This window comes from Gymnoscopelus braueri, assembly GCF_963280865.1.
Source record: "Gymnoscopelus braueri genome assembly, chromosome: 15".
Classification (NCBI taxonomy): Eukaryota; Metazoa; Chordata; class Actinopteri; order Myctophiformes; family Myctophidae; genus Gymnoscopelus; species Gymnoscopelus braueri.
The window spans coordinates 9,246,740-9,267,005 of NC_137620.1; the positions used below are offsets into that span (position 1 = coordinate 9,246,740).

The following is a 20,266-nucleotide window of genomic DNA, read 5'->3' on the forward strand; positions in this document are numbered from 1 at the left end:
CTGGCACTGGCTGCCCAAGCATGAAGCAGCAGTTCAGGAGCTGAAATCCTTAGCCACGTCTGCGCCTGTACTTTGCTACTATGATGTCACCAAACCAATCACTGTGCAGAGCGATTCCAGCCAGAGTGGACTTGGGTGCTGCATCATGCAAGGAGGCCAGCCGGTGGCGTTTGCTTCAAGAGCGCTTACACCTACTGAACAAAACTATGCACAGATTGAGAAAGAATGTCTCAGTATTGTTTTCTCTTGCCAGAGGTTCCACTACTACTTGTACGGCCGGGAACTGGTCACTGCAGAAACAGATCATAAGCCCTTGGTCTCCATCTTCAATAAACCTCTCCTTAATGCACCTAAGAGGCTTCAGAGTATGCTCATGACCTTGCAAAGCTACAATCTACAGGTCGTCTACAAACCGGGACCGGAAATGTTTATAAGTGACACGCTCAGCAGGGCGACAGCGGAATGTACGGGCAGAGGAACAGTCTACCAGCGACACGCCATCTGTTCTCTTCAACAAGAACAGGAAGATGTTCAACACATCAACCAAGCAGACTATTTGAATGTGAGTGATCAAAGCTTAGCCCAGATCAGACTGCAGACAGAGAGAGACGAGTGCTTGCAGTCACTCAAGTCTATGGTGCTTACAGGCTGGCCAGATATGAAAGAAAATACATCTCACATCACAAGAGAATACTGGTCCTTCCGTGACGAGCTCAGTGTTCAAAATGGCATCCTGTTTCGGGGGCAAAAGGTCATCATCCCCAAGGCACTGCGTCCGGAGATGCTCGCCCGCATACATTCAAGCCATACGGGAGGAGAGGCGTGTTACAGACAGGCTCGCGAGACGCTGTATTGGCCTAATATGCAAGCTGAAATAAGAGACTTTGTTAGCACATGTTCAACATGCAACGAATATGCTCACAAGCAGCAAAAGGAGACCATGCTGTCACATGAACTGCCCACCAGGCCATGGCAGATTGTGAGCATGGACATCTTTAATCACAGACAGAAAGAATATCTGCTGATAGTGGACCATTATTCAGATTTTTGGGAGATCGAGCTACTCCCCGATCTGTCTGCAGACACGGTCATCAAGCGCTGCAAGGCGCAGTTCTCCAGGCAGGGGCAGCCATATAGGGTAATTACGGATAATGGTCCCCAGTTCACTGCCCAGTTCAAACGCTTTGCATCAGAATGGCAGTTCGAACATGTGACCTCTTCACCTAGGTATCCGAAAGCAAATGGCAAGGCCGAATCAGCAGTTAAGATAGCAAAAAACATCTTGCGCAAAGCTATGCATGACGGAAATGACCCATGGAGGGCGATACTGCACTGGAGGAACACCCCCACAGAGGAGATGGGCAGCAGCCCAGCTCAACGCCTTATGTCTCGGCGACTGAAAACTTCCATTCCGGTGACAAACAAACTTTTAGAACCATGTGTTGTTCTGGGAGTCACGGATAAGCTGCGTCATCGAAGGCAACTTGCCAAGTCCATTTACGACAGGTCTGCTCGTGACCTACCAGAGCTGGAAGTAGGAGAGACTGTCCGAATGAAACCGCTGCCAGGGGACAGCTCCGGTCGATGGAAGGTGGGCACCTGTCTTCGCAAAGTGGCACCGCGATCGTATCTGGTGGACATCGGCGGCTCACTCTACCGTCGCAACAGAGTGGATCTTCGGGTGGCAGAGCCGACCGCTGCTCGATCCACAGAAGAGGAGGAGACAGCGCTGGCACAGAAGCCAGAAAAGACTATTACGGACAGTACTGTTGCTGAGTCTTCTCCAGCCAGGGTTATGCCAAGCCCTAGCAGGCCCGCACTACAGGCCTCACCTGAAGTGGCTGACTCTTTGCCAGAGGGACACACATACACAACAAGGGCTGGACGGCTGTCCAGACCACGAGATAGACTCAATCTGTGAATTGTGTGAACAATTGACAGACTTTGATATTCATTTTAAGATGTGCATTTAAGGTATTTTAAAAAAAGAAAAAGAAAAAAAGAAAAAGAGGAAAAAAGAGAGAAAAGAAAAGAAAATGTATTTGCACTATATTATTGGCACTGTATATTTAAAATGCTTTATTTGTAAGGAAAGATGTTACAGGGTCTAGATCGATAAGATAGTCCATCGACTAGTCATGTATTTAACCGGATGCGTTACTATGGTCATGACTGTAATGTTTGACACGGGATTCGAATACACGCTGAATGCCAGTACTGTGTCTGTCTTTATTGGAGTGATACCACATACAGAAACATGGTGACAGAAGTGGGATTTAAATTGCGTTTGTTATTTTTATTAGTCAGCCAGTCAGTTTAGTAATATTAGATGTTACGAGGACGAGGAAAGTTACAGGCGAAAAAGGATACGAGCCCGAGTGCTGCTGCGGCTGCATCTACACAACACTCGCTACCTAGCAGCATGGCTAGCTTCCCTGCCTTCCCACCACCGGCTCCGATGAGTTTCACGGGAGAGTGGAGCAACAATTGGGATATATTTCGGGAAGAATATGAGGATTACGCTCTGGTTACGGGTCTAGAGGACAGACCAAAGAACGTTCAAGCAGCAACTCTGAGAAGTGTTATGGGAAGTGAATGTCGCCACATCTATCGACACAATCTGAATCACACAGAGCAGGAGCAAGAGGACCCCGCATCTATTATGGACGCTTTGGAGAAATACTTTAAGCCTGCAAAAAACGTGATCTACGAAAGGTACGTCTTCGGAATGTGTAAACAAGAGGACGGGGAGTCTATAGACAATTTTGTTACAAGACTGAGAGAGAAAGTAGTGACATGTGACTATGGGGAACTGAGAGATGAAATGATTCGTGACAAGATTGTACTGGGTGTTGCAAACGAGGGCACTAGACGCAGGCTGTTAAGGGAGAAAGATCTCAAACTAATCTCTGCAGTAGAAATGTGCCGTGCAGCCGAGCAGGCTGACATTCGTATGAGAGCGATGGACATGACGTCAGCGAGCACGTCAGCTGATGCTGTTCATGCCGTTGCCAATGACTACCAACGGGCCAGACCAAACAAATGGAAACAGAGCAATTCATCCAAAGGCTACTAGTTTATAGGTAACTAGGTCTGAAGATCTTCATAGGTTGCATCATCTATGTTTTGGAGATCAAGGTGTTGGTAGTACCCCTCTTCATCCACTACTGTAGTTCAGTCAGACAACTCTTAGATTGGATTAGAATATATATTTATTAGCAAGCTTGAGCATGGAATAGAAAGCATGAGGAAGCATGGTTTGGCGTCAGGCCTCTGAATCCATTCATCCCCTGTAAGGATAACATTTTAATGAATGTTACATGCCAAATAGCATTTACAGGGAATGAATTAAACCCCCATGGGGATCTAGAAACAGAGCCTACAGGTGGATGCCGGGGAGGCGGGTGGGATGACTTTCATGGGCAGCAGCAGTAAGCAGCGAGCAGCAGCAGGTAAGCAGCGCGCAGCGGTAGCAGGTCTCAGCAAGCAGCAGCAGTAACGACACACGTCGGCTCAGCAAGACAGGGCAGCCAGAGTGAGCAGGTAACAGCACAGTACCTATAACCACCCGATCAGGAGGAAAGAGCATGTGACCTAGTCACCTGATCGGTTGCCCCAATCCCTTGAGTTGCCTGGCCTGAACTAGCTCCATAAACTGCGCCTCATTTCCTCCTGCTGTAGTCCTGGTCTCATTCTCATAGTCCAGATCTTCCTCTTGGAGCTCAATGTTGTCTTGGAGCTCAATGTTGTCAGAATGCTCAGCTACAGCCATTGATTGTCCTAAACGTAGACAGCACTGTTACATGTGTATCACATATGACAGCTCACATTCTGTGCACCAATATAAATAATCCTCCCCTCTATCTCTCTCTCTCTCTCTCTCTCTCTCTCTCTCTCTCTCTCTCTCTCTCTCTCTCTCTCTCTCGCACACACACACACACACACACACACACACACACACACATGAAATGAATGAAAAAACACATCATTAGAAACATCACAGCAAACTAAATAATGGTTAAATAATAAAAGTGGATGGTGCCTCATCATCTCATGTAAGCCACCTGTTCCTTGACTTCTAGTAGTTCTCAAAAGTTAACTATTAAATATTAAAGTATAAAACATTTCATGTTTTATATGTTGTGTAACATTTTAGTATCTGATGAAAGTCTTCTTGTTTTTCATAAATATCAACCACAAGGCGTAGGGTAGGCTGTACGCTGTACTGACAGTAGCTACGTATAGAAGTGACCACAGTTTCCCTGTAGCTTCATGATCTCCTCTAAAGTTACACGCACACAACTGTCCAAGAAACAACACCAAAACATTGTCATAAAATATACAGTACATTACATTACAGTCATTTAGCAGACGCTTTTATCCAAAGCGACTTACAATAAGTGTATTCAACATAGGTAGGGAACGAAAACTACTAATCACCAAAAGTCTTAAGTGCATTTTCTGCAAAAACAAGCAACCAAGAGTATACCTAGCGCTAAGGTAAAAGTGCAATATATCAGCTACCTATTTCCTTAAACAGATGAGACAAAATAGCTAAATCAAATGAGCATGAGCTAAAACAAATAAGTGTATCGACTAAACAAGATCCAATAAACAATACAGCAATAGAAAACAAGCGTTCGTACAACTACAGTATTTATGGATGTATTTGTGAGCCATTGGAAACATTGGATTCTGATTTGTGTTTTGGTTTGCCTTTTGGTTTATTGTGTAATGTTATGTTTTTTTGCTATGTTTTGTACTATGTATGCATGTTTAGTGCGAGATTATTGTTTTCCTTAATGATTTGCTTGCTTGCTTTCCACTGACTGGCACCAACCTTGCCTGGCATATGACCAGACGAATATCACTGCATAGATATTAGTCTGGAATCTCTTTTTTGGAACTTGCATTTCCAAGGGGTGGTTTAAAAAAATGCCTCTGGTGATAAACCCGCCCCACATTTGCATACTGGGCCCTGATTAGTCCCTCAGTAGTTCGGAGGGAGTGAAATCCAATCACAACTGAGCGGTGCCAGACCAACTCTGCCGAGGGCAATTTTTGCACTGGCAACTTCGTCTGGTTTCCAGGCAGGCACCAACGAAGCTGGGCGATTAAGGACCTGCAGCTCTTAAAGACCTGCACCTCAGGGGCACGGTGGCGCAGTCGGTAGGGCGCTGTGGGCGCTGTGGGCGCTGTGGGCGTGTCTTCTCCTCCTCCGCTGCGGCCTGGCCGAAGCAAGTGCGGCTACAGTGGATGGGGTCAGTAAGGGTGGGCAGGTACACTCCAGTCGGTAGGGGGCCAGTGGTAGCCATGACCTCCGTCGGTAGGGGGCTAGTGCCACGACCGCCGCAACTGCTGAGTGTGTGCCCCGTCCGCCTGCAGGAGGACCTCGTCTGTGGGAGGCTGCCCAAGGATGGCCAGGTTGCAGGTGCGACTGCGAGGACAGAGAGATGCTCCAGAGAGAAAAACAGCAGCAGAAAGCTACACTCTGACGGAGAGCAGCAGGCAGCGTGAGCAGACGGAGACCAGACCAAACACAGGACCGGACTATGTTGAGGGCAAAATTAAGAATTAACGAATTAAAACTTTTAAAAATACATTTTGCACGTGTGTGCGTGACCCTCTCTTTAGTAAGTAAGTTAGGCGCCCGTGGTATGTACGTATTTATTTATATATATATGAATACTGTACCCCACACGGAAAGGAAATACATGAACATATAGATTTTTTATATGCCATATATAAATTATGTTTATCATATATATGACTTTTTCGAAATTGGCCGCTTACATATGTCTCTCCACATATATGTACATATGTACATATATGCGCACATATATCTCTATATGTGCAACATATATGCACATATGTGTGCAACATATGCACATATGTGTAACATATATGCACATATACAGTATGTATTTAATATATATATATGTTGGATAATGTTTGTTTATGTTTATTTACACATATTTGTTCAGGAATAAGCATACATACAGTACATAAAAAAAACATTACATTTATGTATTCACATGTATTGAATCTGTCCAAGGACCTGCTATGTTTACAAGTATATTATTAGTTACAATTATTAAGGTAAAGTTAGGCTTTTCCAAATGGCCTGGTTTAAAAATAAGAGTTTGACAGGGGTCATCCCTATGTTCCCCGGGTTCTATGTTCCCCCACTAAGGTTAGGGTTAGGGTTAGGTTTAGGTTAGGTCCTATGTTCCCCACTCTCCCTAGGAAAGCGCTAGAAAAAACGCTCCTCGGAGCACAAGTCTCCGCCCATTCAGGTAGGTTATTATGGCCTCCTGGTGGCGCAAGGCCAATGTGAAAAGGGTGCCATTTCTTCCTCTGCCTAGTGGGAATGTCCGTGCAAAATTTCACGTTAAGCGCACACTTTGTTCATGATTTGAGGAATTTTGTTCAAAACAGACCTATTCTGCAAACTTTGGAAGCCAATGTTAGCCAGGTAGGATGAAATATGAAATATCGGACACATCCATCTTGATCACATGACTATATAGAGATACTGTGTGTGTGTACCGATTTGCGTGGCTTTTGGACAGAATCTGAAGGAGTAAGAGCAAAACATAAAAACATTAAAACATTAAAAAAGTCAGCCTCCTGTTGGCGCTCTAAAAGGTATATGTCAAAAATGCAGGGCAAAGGGTTTTCCTTGGCCTCCAGGGAGTGTGCGTGTAAAGTTTCACGCAGATCGGTGCAGTTATAGGTAAAACGTGAATCGGCCTGTTATAGCAGCGCCACCATGAGGCTGATTTGAACGTTTTCAAGCGGCATTTCTCCCTTGGCCAAGTGGGAAAACTAACCAATCCTGCAAACTTTGGAAGCCAATCTTAGCCAATCAGGAAGGAATATGGAAAATCGGACAGATCTGTGTTGATCACATGACTATAGAGATACTGTGTACCGATTTGTGTGTTTTTTGGACAAAATCTGTAGAATCAGAAAATGTGTTTTGCAAAAGTCTGCCTCCTGGTGGAGCTATGACAGGCTGATCTGAAAAAATGTGGGGCAGAGGTTCTGCTGTGGCATCCAGGGAGTGTGCGTGTGCAGTTTCACAGCGACTGGGTGGAGATTAGCTGGTCGCAGACAGACGGACGGACAGACGGACAGGGGGCAAAACATACTCTCTCGTCATGCCTTTCGGCCTGGCGGAGACAATAATATGTAAACTGTTTTATCTATTGATGACATGATTGAGACCAACACTTTGCTCAGCTTTAAGGTTGCTCTGAAGCAGTGTCACATTCTGTTTGCGGAACACTCCGGATCCCTTCACAATTCCCACCTGAGAAATGCAGCCGATGTAAATGTGTTATTGATCCTAGAACTTTGACAATTACACACACAGACCCTGTCCATTATTTGAAAAAACAACACCAAAAATGTTAAATAAAAGTTAAATAATAAAAGTGGATGGTCAATGGTGCCTCATCTTCTGAGGTCAGCAAAAGCCACCTGTTCATTGGGTGTAATATTAAAGTATAACATATTTCAAAAAGCTTCCCTAGACCTTCCCTGGATCATAACACACTGCTATGGAAAGTTTCAGCCCAATCCCACCTGGGGTGTGGAAGTAATTAATAGACACATAGACAACTTTATTATCATTTAGATATATTTAGATGTTTTAGCTGAAGCAGGGACTACATTGGATATAATTGTTTTGCATATCGTCTCTGTCGAGTAGCAGATCTACAAGCTCAAAATGTGTCGCTTCGCACCGCTTTTCGAGCTTGTAGATCTGCTACTTTTGATGCTTTTGTGTGACACTGTAGTATAGTGTAAAATATGGAGATAAGAGGTTTCTGCCCGACAGCAACGATATTAAACTAGGCCTTGGTCTCTCCGTCATCTTGTTCATTATTGTTTTTTACTTATGAGAAAGCCTTCCTGTCATGGTCACAGCCTCAGCCCCTCCCCTCTTGTCCCTGATTTGCCAGGCTCAGCCCCTCCCATGTCCTGCTCCAAATTGCCCTCAGTCAATCACCTCTCCTCTCTCCCTGTGGTCTAGGACAGACCCAGAGAGAGAGAGAGTTCTGTCACGCTTTGATCTCGCTGCAAAGCGGGCCACTATGGCCTGTAGTTCCAAACATTGGAACTTCCTCATTGAGATAGATCCGCATTCCATTCTTACAATGGGAGTTAATGCTAGTGTCGTCACTCTCATACTAGATCACACTGGTCTAGAAGAATCAGATTGACCTGAGTGCCGTCACCTGAGAGGACCAGCTGAGCCTGGTTGGGAGATGATCTCCAGAGACTAATAGAATAGAGATTAATAAGACTCTTGTGTTTGTTCACTGCTGGATCTTAAGTTGTTGTGTCTTGTTCTCTTTGTTGGTTGTTAGAGGTTATGTTAAAGACGGGGTGCCGTGATTTTCAGTGATTTTTCCCCCCCTAAAACATAATCATCAGGTATTATGGTTATACTAGGAGGAAGATTTTTTTTGAAAAAAGTGTACAGAAATTGTTAAAATTATATTTTTATGTGGACACGCCTCCAGTTCATTCACTGCCTCTGACAGTGATTAATTGACGTAATTATTCCCGTTTACCAATTCTGCCACTGACATAAAAAACGTAATTTTATTTAAAAAAAAATTATATATATATATATATATATATATATATATATATATATATATATATTTATTTTTTTTTGACCCAAAGACTAAGGAGGTATGATTTTTCGAATATCTAGACTCCCATCCACTTCCTTGTTAACTTGAAACTTAAAAATTCTGTATCTCGGCTCCTGAGTACTTTTTTTTTCAATGAAAAATCTCTGGCAGTGGGCAAACGCGGCCAGCAATAATTGTGGCAGTGAATGAGTATACCTGGTTCACACCTTAGCACCTCCTCCACCACCTTAGCACCACCCACCTGTCCTAGTCCCTCCTCCTCATGCCCACACCTGTTGTGTTATGATAATGAGGGGGAGGGTATGTTTTTACTATGTCACTAAAGCGCTGTTTTTCTATTGGCACGTTTGACCCTCAAGGTTTCAGCCTCCAGGTAGAAACTCAAAATAGTCAGAGAAGACATAAAACACAATAAAAACACCACCAGGGGGCTTAATGAAGTTCTATCAACCTCATAGACACATGAAAAACAGAAAAAGTGCAAAACCATGGCACCACCTCTTTAAGTTTGTTGTATGTAGTTAACGTACAGTAGTACGTCAGGTTTTGTGTGCTTGATGTGAACAGTGTATGTGTCTCGTAAAGTCGCTTGTCAACTGCATATAGGCTACAGTACGTTGTCTCTTGGGTTTGGTGTGAGTTCTGCGTTTGTTGGGTCAACCCTACGTGACACTTCCACTCTGCCACACAAAATACACATTACATTTTTTACATTACATTACAGTCATTTAGCAGACGCTTTTATCCAAAGCGACTTACAATAAGTGTATTCAACATAGGTAGGGAACGAAAACTACTAATCACCAGAAGTCTTTAGTGCATTTTCTGCAAAAACAAGCAACCAAGAGTATACCTAGCGCTAAGGTAAAAGTGCAATATATCAGCTACCTATTTCCTTAAACAGATGAGACAAAATAGTTAAGTCAAATGAGCATGAGCTAAAACAATTAAGTGTATCGACTAAACAAGATCCAATAAACAATACAACAATAGAAAACAAGCGTTCGTACAACTAGTTAACAACAAGTAGGTCAGGCAGAGAGGAAGGGTAGTGTTTCCTGAAGAGGTGGGTTTTCAGCCTGCGGTGAAATATGGGCAGTGACTCTGCTGTCCTAACATCAGTGGGAAGTTCATTCCACCACTGTGGGGCCAGAACAGAAAAGAGTCGTGACCGTGTGGATCGGCCAGAGGGACCCTTGAGTGACGAGGCAGTCAGTCGCCCCGAGGTGGCAGACCGAAGTGGTCGGGCAGGGGTGTAGGCATCGACCATAGCCCGGAGGTAGGAAGGAGCTGTTCCTTTCACTGCCCTATAGGCTAGCACCAGGGTTTTGAACTGGATGCGAGCCGCTACGGGGAGCCAGTGTAGAGAACGGAGAAGGATGGTTGTGTGGGAGAACTTGGGGCGGTTGAACACCAGACGAGCCGCAGCTTTCTGAACAAGCTCCAGAGGTCTGATGGCAGATGCCGGAGCACCAGCAAGGAGGGAGTTGCAGTAGTCCAGGCGGGAGATGACGAGAGCCTGGATGAGTACCTGGGCTGCCTTCTCCGTGAGGAAGGGGCGAATCCTCCTGATGTTGTAGAGGAGGATTCTGCAGGACCTTGTCACTGATGCGATGTTTGCCGAGAACGTCAGTTGATCGTCCAGGGTCACACCCAGATTCTTCGCAGTCCGAGTTGAGGTCACCACAGCATTATCAATGGTGATGGCCATGTCTCGGTGCGGACAGCCCTTCCCCGGGAGGAACATCAGCTCAGTCTTGTCCAGGTTGAGCTTCAGGTGGTTTGTCGACATCCACTCCGAGATGTCAGCCAGACAAGCAGCAATGCGTGCCTCCACTTGGGTATCAGAGGGGGGGAATGAGAGGATCAGCTGGGTGTCATCGGCATAGCAGTGGTAGGAAAAGCCATGGGAGTGGATGACAGCACCCAGAGATGTAGTGTAGAGAGAGAAAAGAAGAGGACCCAGAACCGAGCCTTGGGGGACCCCAGTTGTGAGCCTGTGTGGTTCTGACACAGACCCTCTCAGCATCACCTGGTAGGAGCGACCCGTCAGGTAGGATGCAAACAGGGAGAGTGCAGAGCCTGAGACACCCATCCCCTCGAGGGTGGAGAGGAGGATCTGATGGTTCACCGTGTCGAACGCTGCAGACAGGTCCAGGAGTATCAGGACGGAGGAGAGAGAGTTCGCTCTAGCGGCATGGAGTGACTCCGTCACTGCCAGGAGGGCAGTCTCTGTCGAGTGACCCACTTTGAACCCAGACTGGTTGGAGTCCAGGTACACAAAATGTATTGTGCAAGTTCAGTGACCCAGACTTCTCCACTGAAATCTGCATATCATATTTGTAGCTAATATATAAAGTATGCAAACGTTCTGCTTGACTGCAGGGTCTATCTCTCTGGGCTCTAAAGTTGCTACTGTTCTCCACTAGTGAACAGACAATTAATTTAAAAAAAATTGAATTCAGTTTGTAAGTTACATTTATGTTTTGCATATGTGTGGGGGTTGTTGGGTACATTAGATTAGGTAACCTGCCCTTCTAAAAGTCTGCACACGGGCCTGTGTGGAAACACATCCTTCTCTTTTTAAAGCAGTCATGTCTCTTACACCATCAGTACACAGCAGTGCAACACATCTTGCACAGGGTGCCATGTCATCAACACACAGAGCAATGGATGTGTTCAACAACAGAATAGTTTTCAGTTTATTAACTGCCAGAGGTATTTTCATATTTGTTTTAGCCAGTGCCAGAGATTTTTCATTGAAAAAAAAAAGTACTCAGGAGCCGAGATACAGAATTTTTAAGTTTTAAGTTAACAAGGAAGTGGATAGGAGTCTAGATTTTTTTTTTTTTTTTTTTAGTTCACGTAGATCTACGCGATTGGCACATGGCGGCTTTAAATAGGTTCGCGTAGATCTACGTGATTGGCAGTGAATCAGTTCATACTCATAATCATAATCATTCACAAACATTGTTTTACACATTGTATTATCACTTTCTACTGGAAATATTAAATCATCTTTAAGTGACTATGGCATGTCTTCAAGTGGCATTGTAGCTTCGATGGCTTCATAGATTATTATTTTTTTATCTTTGCTAACAAAGAAAAAACAGTAGTAGTTAATGTACTTACTTATTTAGTACTTACATTTTAATTTGTATTTTCAGACATATTTAATTTTGCTTATCTAAGCAGTGTCCCCCCCCCCCCTGAATACCCCACCATGATATATAGATTACAAAGTGCTTTGCTTAAACAAGCAACCTTAAAAGGAAACAGTTAAACAGTACCAACACACCAGCTAATTAATACATTGTGAAAATTGATGATTTCAGCACAGAACTCTTTCACAGATCCACTGGACGGGGTAAGAACATAGTTGATCGTTCCATCCTCTTTGGCGATTGGAAGGATCATCCCCGTTATAGAAGGCAACACAGTCTTGATCTCCCTCATAGTTATTAGGCTGACCATCAGGACGCCAGTATCTGTAGGGGTAGGAACACTCAATTCATTACAATAGCTTTACAAGAATGTTTTTTTCACTCACATGTTTGTTTTTTAATCAGGACCTCAAATGATATCTTATCAATTAAATGCTAATTAACCGGATAGTGTGATAGGAAACACACATAATGTCTAAAAGTATAGAAATGTGTGTTTTATGATAACATTTAAAGTAATTTAGAAGAATGAAGGTAAAATGAAGATGATCAGTCTTACGTTGGTGTGGTCAGTGGTGTGCCATCTACCCACTGGAACGATCCTTCTCTCTCTCTGTCGGACAAACCCAGCCACACTCTCTTGTTTAGACGTTCAACAAAGTCCTGGACAGAAAAGCTGCTGGTTACTGATGTACAAACTGTACAATAGATGTGTGTACAGAGTGCACTAATGTACACACACACACGCATTCATGCCTACATACAACATGCATACATGGACACACACGCATACATGCACACGCACGCACACACACCTACGCACACACCTACGCACACACACGCACACACACACACACACACACACACACACACACACACACACACACACACACACACACACACACACGCGCACGCACACGCACACGCACACACACACACACACACACACACACACACAAACAATTATACCTGTTTGTCTTTGCTCTTTATGACAATCAGGTCAGATTGTTTGTCTCTACACCACTGTCTGCTCTCCTCCCAGGTTTTCTTCTCAGTAGAGATGTAATAACAACCTCTGTCAAATGTCTGCCATCCAAGTGTTTCTAACAACAAAACAATTGAAAATAGACACTGAAATGAATGATAGATATTGAACAACATAATATAACAATGAATAAAACAGTGATGTCTCACTGACCACAGAGCCTCATCCTCTTCAGGCAATCCTTCTCTTCAGTCAGCTTGTTGATCCTGACATGTAACTGGTCTCGTTCTTCAGTCAGGTTGTTGTTGCTGTCCAGTACTTGGTCTCTCTCTCTGGTCAGGTTGGCCAGTACTTGGTTGTAATTGCTCATCAGTTGTTCTCTCTCCACCATGTTGGACTGATCTGTATAAAAATAGAAATAGAAATCCACAATTTAAACACTAGAAAGTGTGCTCCTCTGAGTGCAGATCTTCGCGAGGCCTGGTTGCCTACCCAGGGCTGCGTCAGTCATGGGGTGCAGCCGTCAGGACACAAGGAGAGTTTGTACGACAGGCGGTGTTGGAGGTGGGCTCTATAGAGGCTCCTCAACTTGTATTTTTTAATGAAATAAACCCTGCCCACAAATTAGAGAAGGCAATTACAGGCAAACGGTATGATGTATTAAAACCCTGTTTGTCATTGTCACGTGACTCACAAGACCATTGGGCTTCATACACAAAGCTGTTCATAAATACAAAATATAAAAACATTTAAATAAAGGCAGACGTGCGATTCACGAAAGGGAGTGTAAAGCCTAGATTTGGGCAGATCACAGGTGTATCAAATGATGAATCCCAGGCTGTGCGTAAATCAAAGGCGTGTTCATGTATGCCTCATTTGCATTGTTCCACGTCCCGTTTCACACCATAAAAGGCCACCGGAACATCCAACGTGAAGTGAACCTCACGTGGTGAGAACTCCGTAAGTTAAATGGCGTCACTCGTCAAAATGGACAAATCTGCAAGCTTACAACGCTTCACAATGCATTGGCAAGCCTCACACGGACGTGAAGTTCAACATCACAGGACAAAATAATAGGCTAAAAAGCAGGAGGATATAATATTTTCTGATGAACAATTCCTCACCTTTGATGAGGTTTTTTAAAAAAAAGTCTTTACTTACTAGATATATCTTATGGATAAGTTATAAGAAATAACTCTAGATAAGAGTTTATTGATCACTGAGGGGACATCCGTCCTTTGGATTAAAATACCTATTCGCTGTCTACATCGTCTAATGGACACTGGCTTCATCCAGGCTGCTTCATCAGATGTTAAATCTTGTAGTCTATTGTGTAGCATTCATGTGATCAACCAGTTTCATAACTGCTATAGGGATTAATAACTATCGTGACAGTCTTCTGCAACATTAAGGCATGACAGGCCATTGTAATCAACTAGAGGTTAGGGCCGCTACGTGGCACTCACATCTAGAATTCGCTACGTCGAATACACTACGTCGGCACGTCGCACTGCTGATTCGACCTTTCCTGTTGTACCCGTTTGTGTCCCTTTTGTGCCCATGTATGGAGAAGTCTGTTTCAGTCTGTCTACCTGTGTCTCTTTTTTATACCCATATGGAGATATCTGTATCTGTCAGTCCTTGTCCCTTATAGGCCAATATACTGATGTCATCAGTATGCCCATACAAATATATTGGAATGCCCATACAAGGGCATATTGGTTAGATCGGCGGTTCTGGAAAACTGGATAACCGAACTATTCTACGGCGGGCACCCTAACTCCCTCGAATCCTTGCCACTCTAAACATGGTAGATTTTGGCCAGCTTAGATGATTACATAGATGTAATCTATGTAAAACCTTAAACTGTAACAGCCCAGGTCTAATACATGTTAATAATGAGTGTAACAATGATGACTGCCAAGTTAAAGCATAACATATTTAATGACGTAACATATATGATAGTGTATTGAAAACAACACATGTTGGATCATCATGGATGTTTACAAGATTGTAATAAAATACAATAGTTTTTAAATTTGACTTACAGAGATAGAGTGGGACAGCAATGTTGAGGAGAGCTAGAACAGCACAAAGCAATCCAACACCGACTCCAACCCGCTTGTACCGTCTTATCTTGACTGGAGGACACGCACGCACGCACGCACGCACGCACGCACGCACGCACGCACGCACGCACGCACGCACACACACGCACGCGCACACACACACGCGCACACACACACACACACACACACACACACACACACACACACACACACACACACACACACACACACACACTCATTGAGAAGGTTAGTGAGATCAGTTAAAATCAGTTTACAAATATTTGTTTTGTGATTCTTCTTTGTTTTAGTAACATCTCTTACCAGAGAGCAGTATCTTCTGTAGATCTTTTTCCTGAGCTGTAGTCGTGGTCTCAGTAGCCTCATAGATTACATTGTCTACCTCTTGGAATTCAATGTTGTCAGAATGTTCATCCACAGCCATTTCTACCTTTATGACTTACATGTCTTCACTGTCCTAAACGTAGACAGCACTGCTATATTTAATAAAAAATCTCTCTCTCTCTCTCTCTCTCTCTCTCTCTCTCTCTCTCTCTCTCTCTCTCTCTCTCTCTCTCTCCCTTGCTCCATCTATCTTTCTCTCTCACAAACACAAACAACCACAACAACATTATTTCTCTGCTAGGCTGTGTTGTGTAACATCTTTTATTAAATGAAGAAGTTTAGTTTCTCATGCGTAAATATCAACCACACTGCGTAGGCTGTACTGACAGCAACTAGAAGTGACCACAGTTTCCCTGTAGCTTCATGATCTCTCTAAACACACACACACACACACACACACACACACACACACACACACACACACACACACACACACACACACACACACACACACACACCAACATTTTAAAATAAAAGTTAAATAATAAAAGTGCATGGTCAATGGTGCCTCATCTTCTGAGGTCAGCCAAAGCCACCTTTTCGTTGACTTCCAATACAGTTCTAGGGGTTTAATATTGAAGTATAAAACATTACAAAAAGCTTCTTGACCTCCCCTGGATCATAACACACTGCTATGGAAAGTCTCAGCCCCATCCCACCTGGGGTGTGGAAGTAATTAAGAGACACATAGACAACTTTATTATATACTTTAGATCGGGGGTCTATGTTTAAGCTGAAGCAGGGACAACATTGCATATCATTGTTTTGCACATTGTCTCTGTCTATCTCTCTATGTCCAAAACTGTTACTTTTCAGGATTCAAATTCAAAAGCAGCAAAAGTAGCAGATCTACAAGCTCAAAATGCAGCCCCTCCCTGTTTGTCCCTGATTTGCCTCTGACCCTCCCTTGTCCTGCTCCTAATTACCCTAAGCCAATCACCTCTCCTCTCTCCATGTAGTCTCGAAGAATCAGATTGACCTGAGTGCCGTCACCTGAGAGGACCAGCTGAGGCCGGTTGGTAGATGAGCTCCAGAAACTATTAATGAGTCTCTTACGTTTGTTTGTTCACTGCTGGAGCTTATGTTGTTGTGTCTTGTTCTCTTTGTTGGTTGGATATGTTAAGTTTGTTGTATGTAGTTAATGTAGTATTTTGTGTCAGGTTTTGTGTGCTTGTTATTGTGTGTGTGAACGGTGTATGTTTTTGGAAGTTGTGTCTCGTAAAGTCTCTTGTCAACTGCATATAGGCTACAGTACGTTGTCTCCTGGGTTTGGTGTGAGTTCTGCGTTTATTGGGTCAACCCTTCCTTTCAAACGTGACACTTCCCCTCTGCCACACAAAATACACAATGTGTTGTGCAAGTTCAGTAACCCAGACTTGTCCACTGAAATCTGCATATCATATTTGTTGCTAATGTATAAAGAATGCAAACTTTTTGCTTGACTGCAGGGTCTATCTCTCTGGGCTCTAAAGTTGCTACTGTCCTCCACTAATGAACAGACAATTTTCGTCAATTATTTTTAAATTCAGTTTGTAAGTTACATTTATGTTTTGCATATGTGTGGGGGTGGTTGGGTACATTAGATTAGGTAACCTGCCCTTCTAAAAGTCTGCACACGGGCCTGTGTGGAAACACATCCTTCTCTTTTTAAAGCAGCCATAGCTCTTACACCATCAGAGCAATGGTTGTGTCCAACAACAGAATCGTTTTTTGTTTATTAACATACATACTTAGAAGCCACATACTCCAGGCGGTCCCCAGCGAGATTTGGTAATACATTTATTATCAATCCCTTTATCCATACTTCATACGTTGGCTATTCAAAAATAGCAGATACACAAGCTCACAGCGTGTCGTACCGCCCTGCGAGGTTCTACCCCAGCTATTTTTGAAAATCGTGAAATTGATCATTTTGAATTTATTTCTTAATGTACTTACTTATTTAGTAGTTACTTATATGTATTTTCAGACATAGCTACACTTTTGTAACAACAACAGCTCATCATAATTTTGAGGACACCCTAAAACTGACCTTACACTACAGGATTTTTTCAATCTTAAACTATTTTGAAATCTGGTAGCATCACACACTACAGGATAATCTTGTCTTATCAGATAATTGTAAGGGCATCACACACTACAGGATTCCATCCAGATTCTCGGGCTTGCCCGAACACAAGCAATAATAAATAAAGAATAATATAATAAATTACAAATAACACCAGCCATGTTGTCCTGCTGACATTAGTAGCATATATTATTTTATATTTAATAAAGTAAACACAACATTACAATACGAACATTTTCAACCATTAAAATCATATTTCAAGTTTTTTTTGGAGCATACACTGACTGGCGATTGTGGCGAATCAATTCAGTGTTGTTTTTTTTCGACAACCAGCTGCCTTTCTGCGCTTCTCCTCTCAACAACATATTGCGATCCAGATAAATACCTGGATCACAGGCTACCACTGTAAATTGGTCATCTTCTCTATATTACCCAGATGGAAAACATCTCATTGTATTTATTTGTATTTATACACGTGGTGCCTAATATACTGTATATCCACTGTCATCATTTGAAATAATACGCACTTTCGGTGCTCAAACAATATTAAGAAGAATATTTAAGATAGTCATAGGGACAGAGCCCTCAATACCCTCATACCTGTCAAACTACTTTTGTGAGTGACAGCCACAACACTAGAGGGAGCGACCATGATCTGGTAACATCACATCCCACATTTAGAACAAACACAGCCAAAATGTGGAATGCCCTGACGTCATCCATTAACAGATGTAAACATCTATCAGGAGATCCCATTTCCTTCGTACATATAGTCTTTGTATTTGTTCATGACATGCATATTGTGATATTTCTTTATGCTATGTTGATTAATTGAATACATACTGTTGGGCCACAATGGAATCAAGTCCCAAGGACTCTTTTGTGTTATCCTTTTAGCCTTAATGTCTTACTGTACCACGTGCTGTTTACATGTCTGACTAATAAAGTAATTAATCAATCAATCAATCAAAGTAACATTTCAAACTTTATTATAAAATTATATATGAACTGTAATCATGCATACAATCAGTTTTAAAAATAACATATAGATGCTAGTTTTTGTCGCACAACATCATATTATGACAGAGTATAAAATTGGGTTGATACGAAAAAAGCGTACAGAGCAGAGCCATTCAAGGAGAGTTACGTCACCTCTGGAGTCTATGGGCGTTTGTAACTATTACCAGTGAAGCATGTGACCGACACTGTTTCTGCCCCCTCAGTGGCGGTACTCTCTAATATAAAGCTCTGGTACAGAGGTATTTAATAGGGGCAGAGCTGAAATCATGGTTCAGTGACAGAACGGATGATTGGAGTATGTTACAGTCTCAGCCCAGTGCATGATCAAGTGATGATCTCAACCCCGCCCCCCCAAAAAACGTTGGGAAGACTTTTTACATGTTTATAGCACCTGACAAAGCCAACACCGCGAAACACGTCGTGCAAAATCATCTTTGGAGTGTGTCCTTTCCTGGGAGAAGCAGTGGGAGTTTTTTTTGTCTTCATATATATATATATATATATATATATATATATATATATATAGAGAGAGAGAGAGAGAGAGAGAGAGAGAGAGAGAGAGAGAGAATATCTTTCTCTAAAGGGTTTGTGGACTTTCACCAGACCAGCATGGTCTTCACCAGACATCCTGTATTTTAAACATGTCCTTCAGGGTTGGCCTTGAGTTCCAGCATTGCTCCTGGGCAAACTGGTAAACACATCCAAACAGATCAGGAAACAAATCCATCAGGTCAACACCAACGGCCTCTTCAGCACTGTGAACACAAAGCAGTGATCATTCAAGACACATCTGATGATGAACACACACACACACACACACACACACACACACACACACACACACACACACACACACACACACACACACACACACACACACACACACACACACACACACACACACACAGTGATACCACAATATTTAATTAAAACAATAATGGGTTTTCATCAGTTTGTCAGTTTCCATCACATAAAAGTAAAATCTATGAGTTTCTAATAAGATTAATAGGAGGCCGTAGTTGTTCGATGTCCTGTACTGTTCTGTTCATTCTAGGAGAACATCACATTACTGTTATATTATAAACATATCAATACATGCAAACCAACACCCTGATGGTGGGTTGTGTGAACCACAACCCATGGCCCATTGGGTTGATTCCTTCCACCTGGCTACCGTCAGACTGTTGAACAAGGCCTGAACACCAGTCACCAGGCTGGTATGAACACCTCCTGTCACCAGGCTGGTATGAACACCTCCTGTCACCAGGCTGGTATGAACACCTCCTGTCACCAGGCTGGTATGAACACCTCCTGTCACCAGGCTGGTATGAACACCTCCTGTCACCAGGCTGGTATATGAACACCTCCTGTCACCAGGCTGGTACAGTATGCCACACTGGAACATTTCCTATGTGGGTTTACCATGTTTATTTTACCTGTGGATGTGGATTTTACAGTATGCAGACTACCTTCTTTTTTTTAATGTTTTCGAAGGAGTTTACTGGGGAAAAGGGGGTGTGTTCATTTGGGCATCACTTCCTGTTGTCACTCATTCAATTCATTTGAGGGATCAAATCAGACAACAATAATATGGGAACACAACCTGAAGAAAATCTAAAAGAAATCTAACAATTACTCTGTCTATTTCCCCTACAAGATCTTCCTACACACAGCTGATTCAAATCACTTAACAAGCACCATGTAATCCCCATGCACAGCAGCAACAGCAGTTTGTCAGAATAAAACACAACACAGGAGTTACACAACAGCTAAGAGCAAGTGTCAAGAGAAATTGATCATTCATTTGAATCAGCTGTGTGGAGTGGAATGAGTGACAACAGGAAGTGATGCCCAAAATTCACACAAGGGCTCATAGGACACTGGAA

General features: G+C 43.0%; 2 protein-coding genes across 2 annotated transcripts in view; both read right to left on the reverse strand.

The window, feature by feature from the left end:
- LOC308101339 (C-type lectin domain family 4 member M-like) overlaps positions 1-14,963 on the reverse strand; it is a gene marked incomplete at its 3' end in the record, with an annotated part of 28,345 nt that extends 13,382 nt beyond the window's left edge. Inside the window, exons 1-4 of the mRNA XM_080450763.1 lie at positions 14,870-14,963; positions 13,035-13,223; positions 12,806-12,939; positions 12,396-12,499 (exon numbers count right to left, since the gene is read on the reverse strand). Of these exons, the coding sequence (XP_080306889.1) occupies positions 12,396-12,499; positions 12,806-12,939; positions 13,035-13,212 (416 nt within the window). The 5' untranslated portion in view covers positions 13,213-13,223; positions 14,870-14,963. The remainder of the gene's footprint in view (positions 1-12,395; positions 12,500-12,805; positions 12,940-13,034; positions 13,224-14,869) is intronic.
- Positions 14,964-18,375: 3,412 nt separating this feature from the next.
- LOC308101742 (serine/threonine-protein kinase/endoribonuclease IRE1-like) overlaps positions 18,376-20,266 on the reverse strand; it is a 9,828-nt gene continuing 7,937 nt past the window's right edge. The window contains exon 11 of the mRNA XM_080451205.1: positions 18,376-19,135. Coding sequence (XP_080307331.1) covers positions 18,997-19,135 — 139 coding nt within the window. The 3' untranslated portion in view covers positions 18,376-18,996. The remainder of the gene's footprint in view (positions 19,136-20,266) is intronic.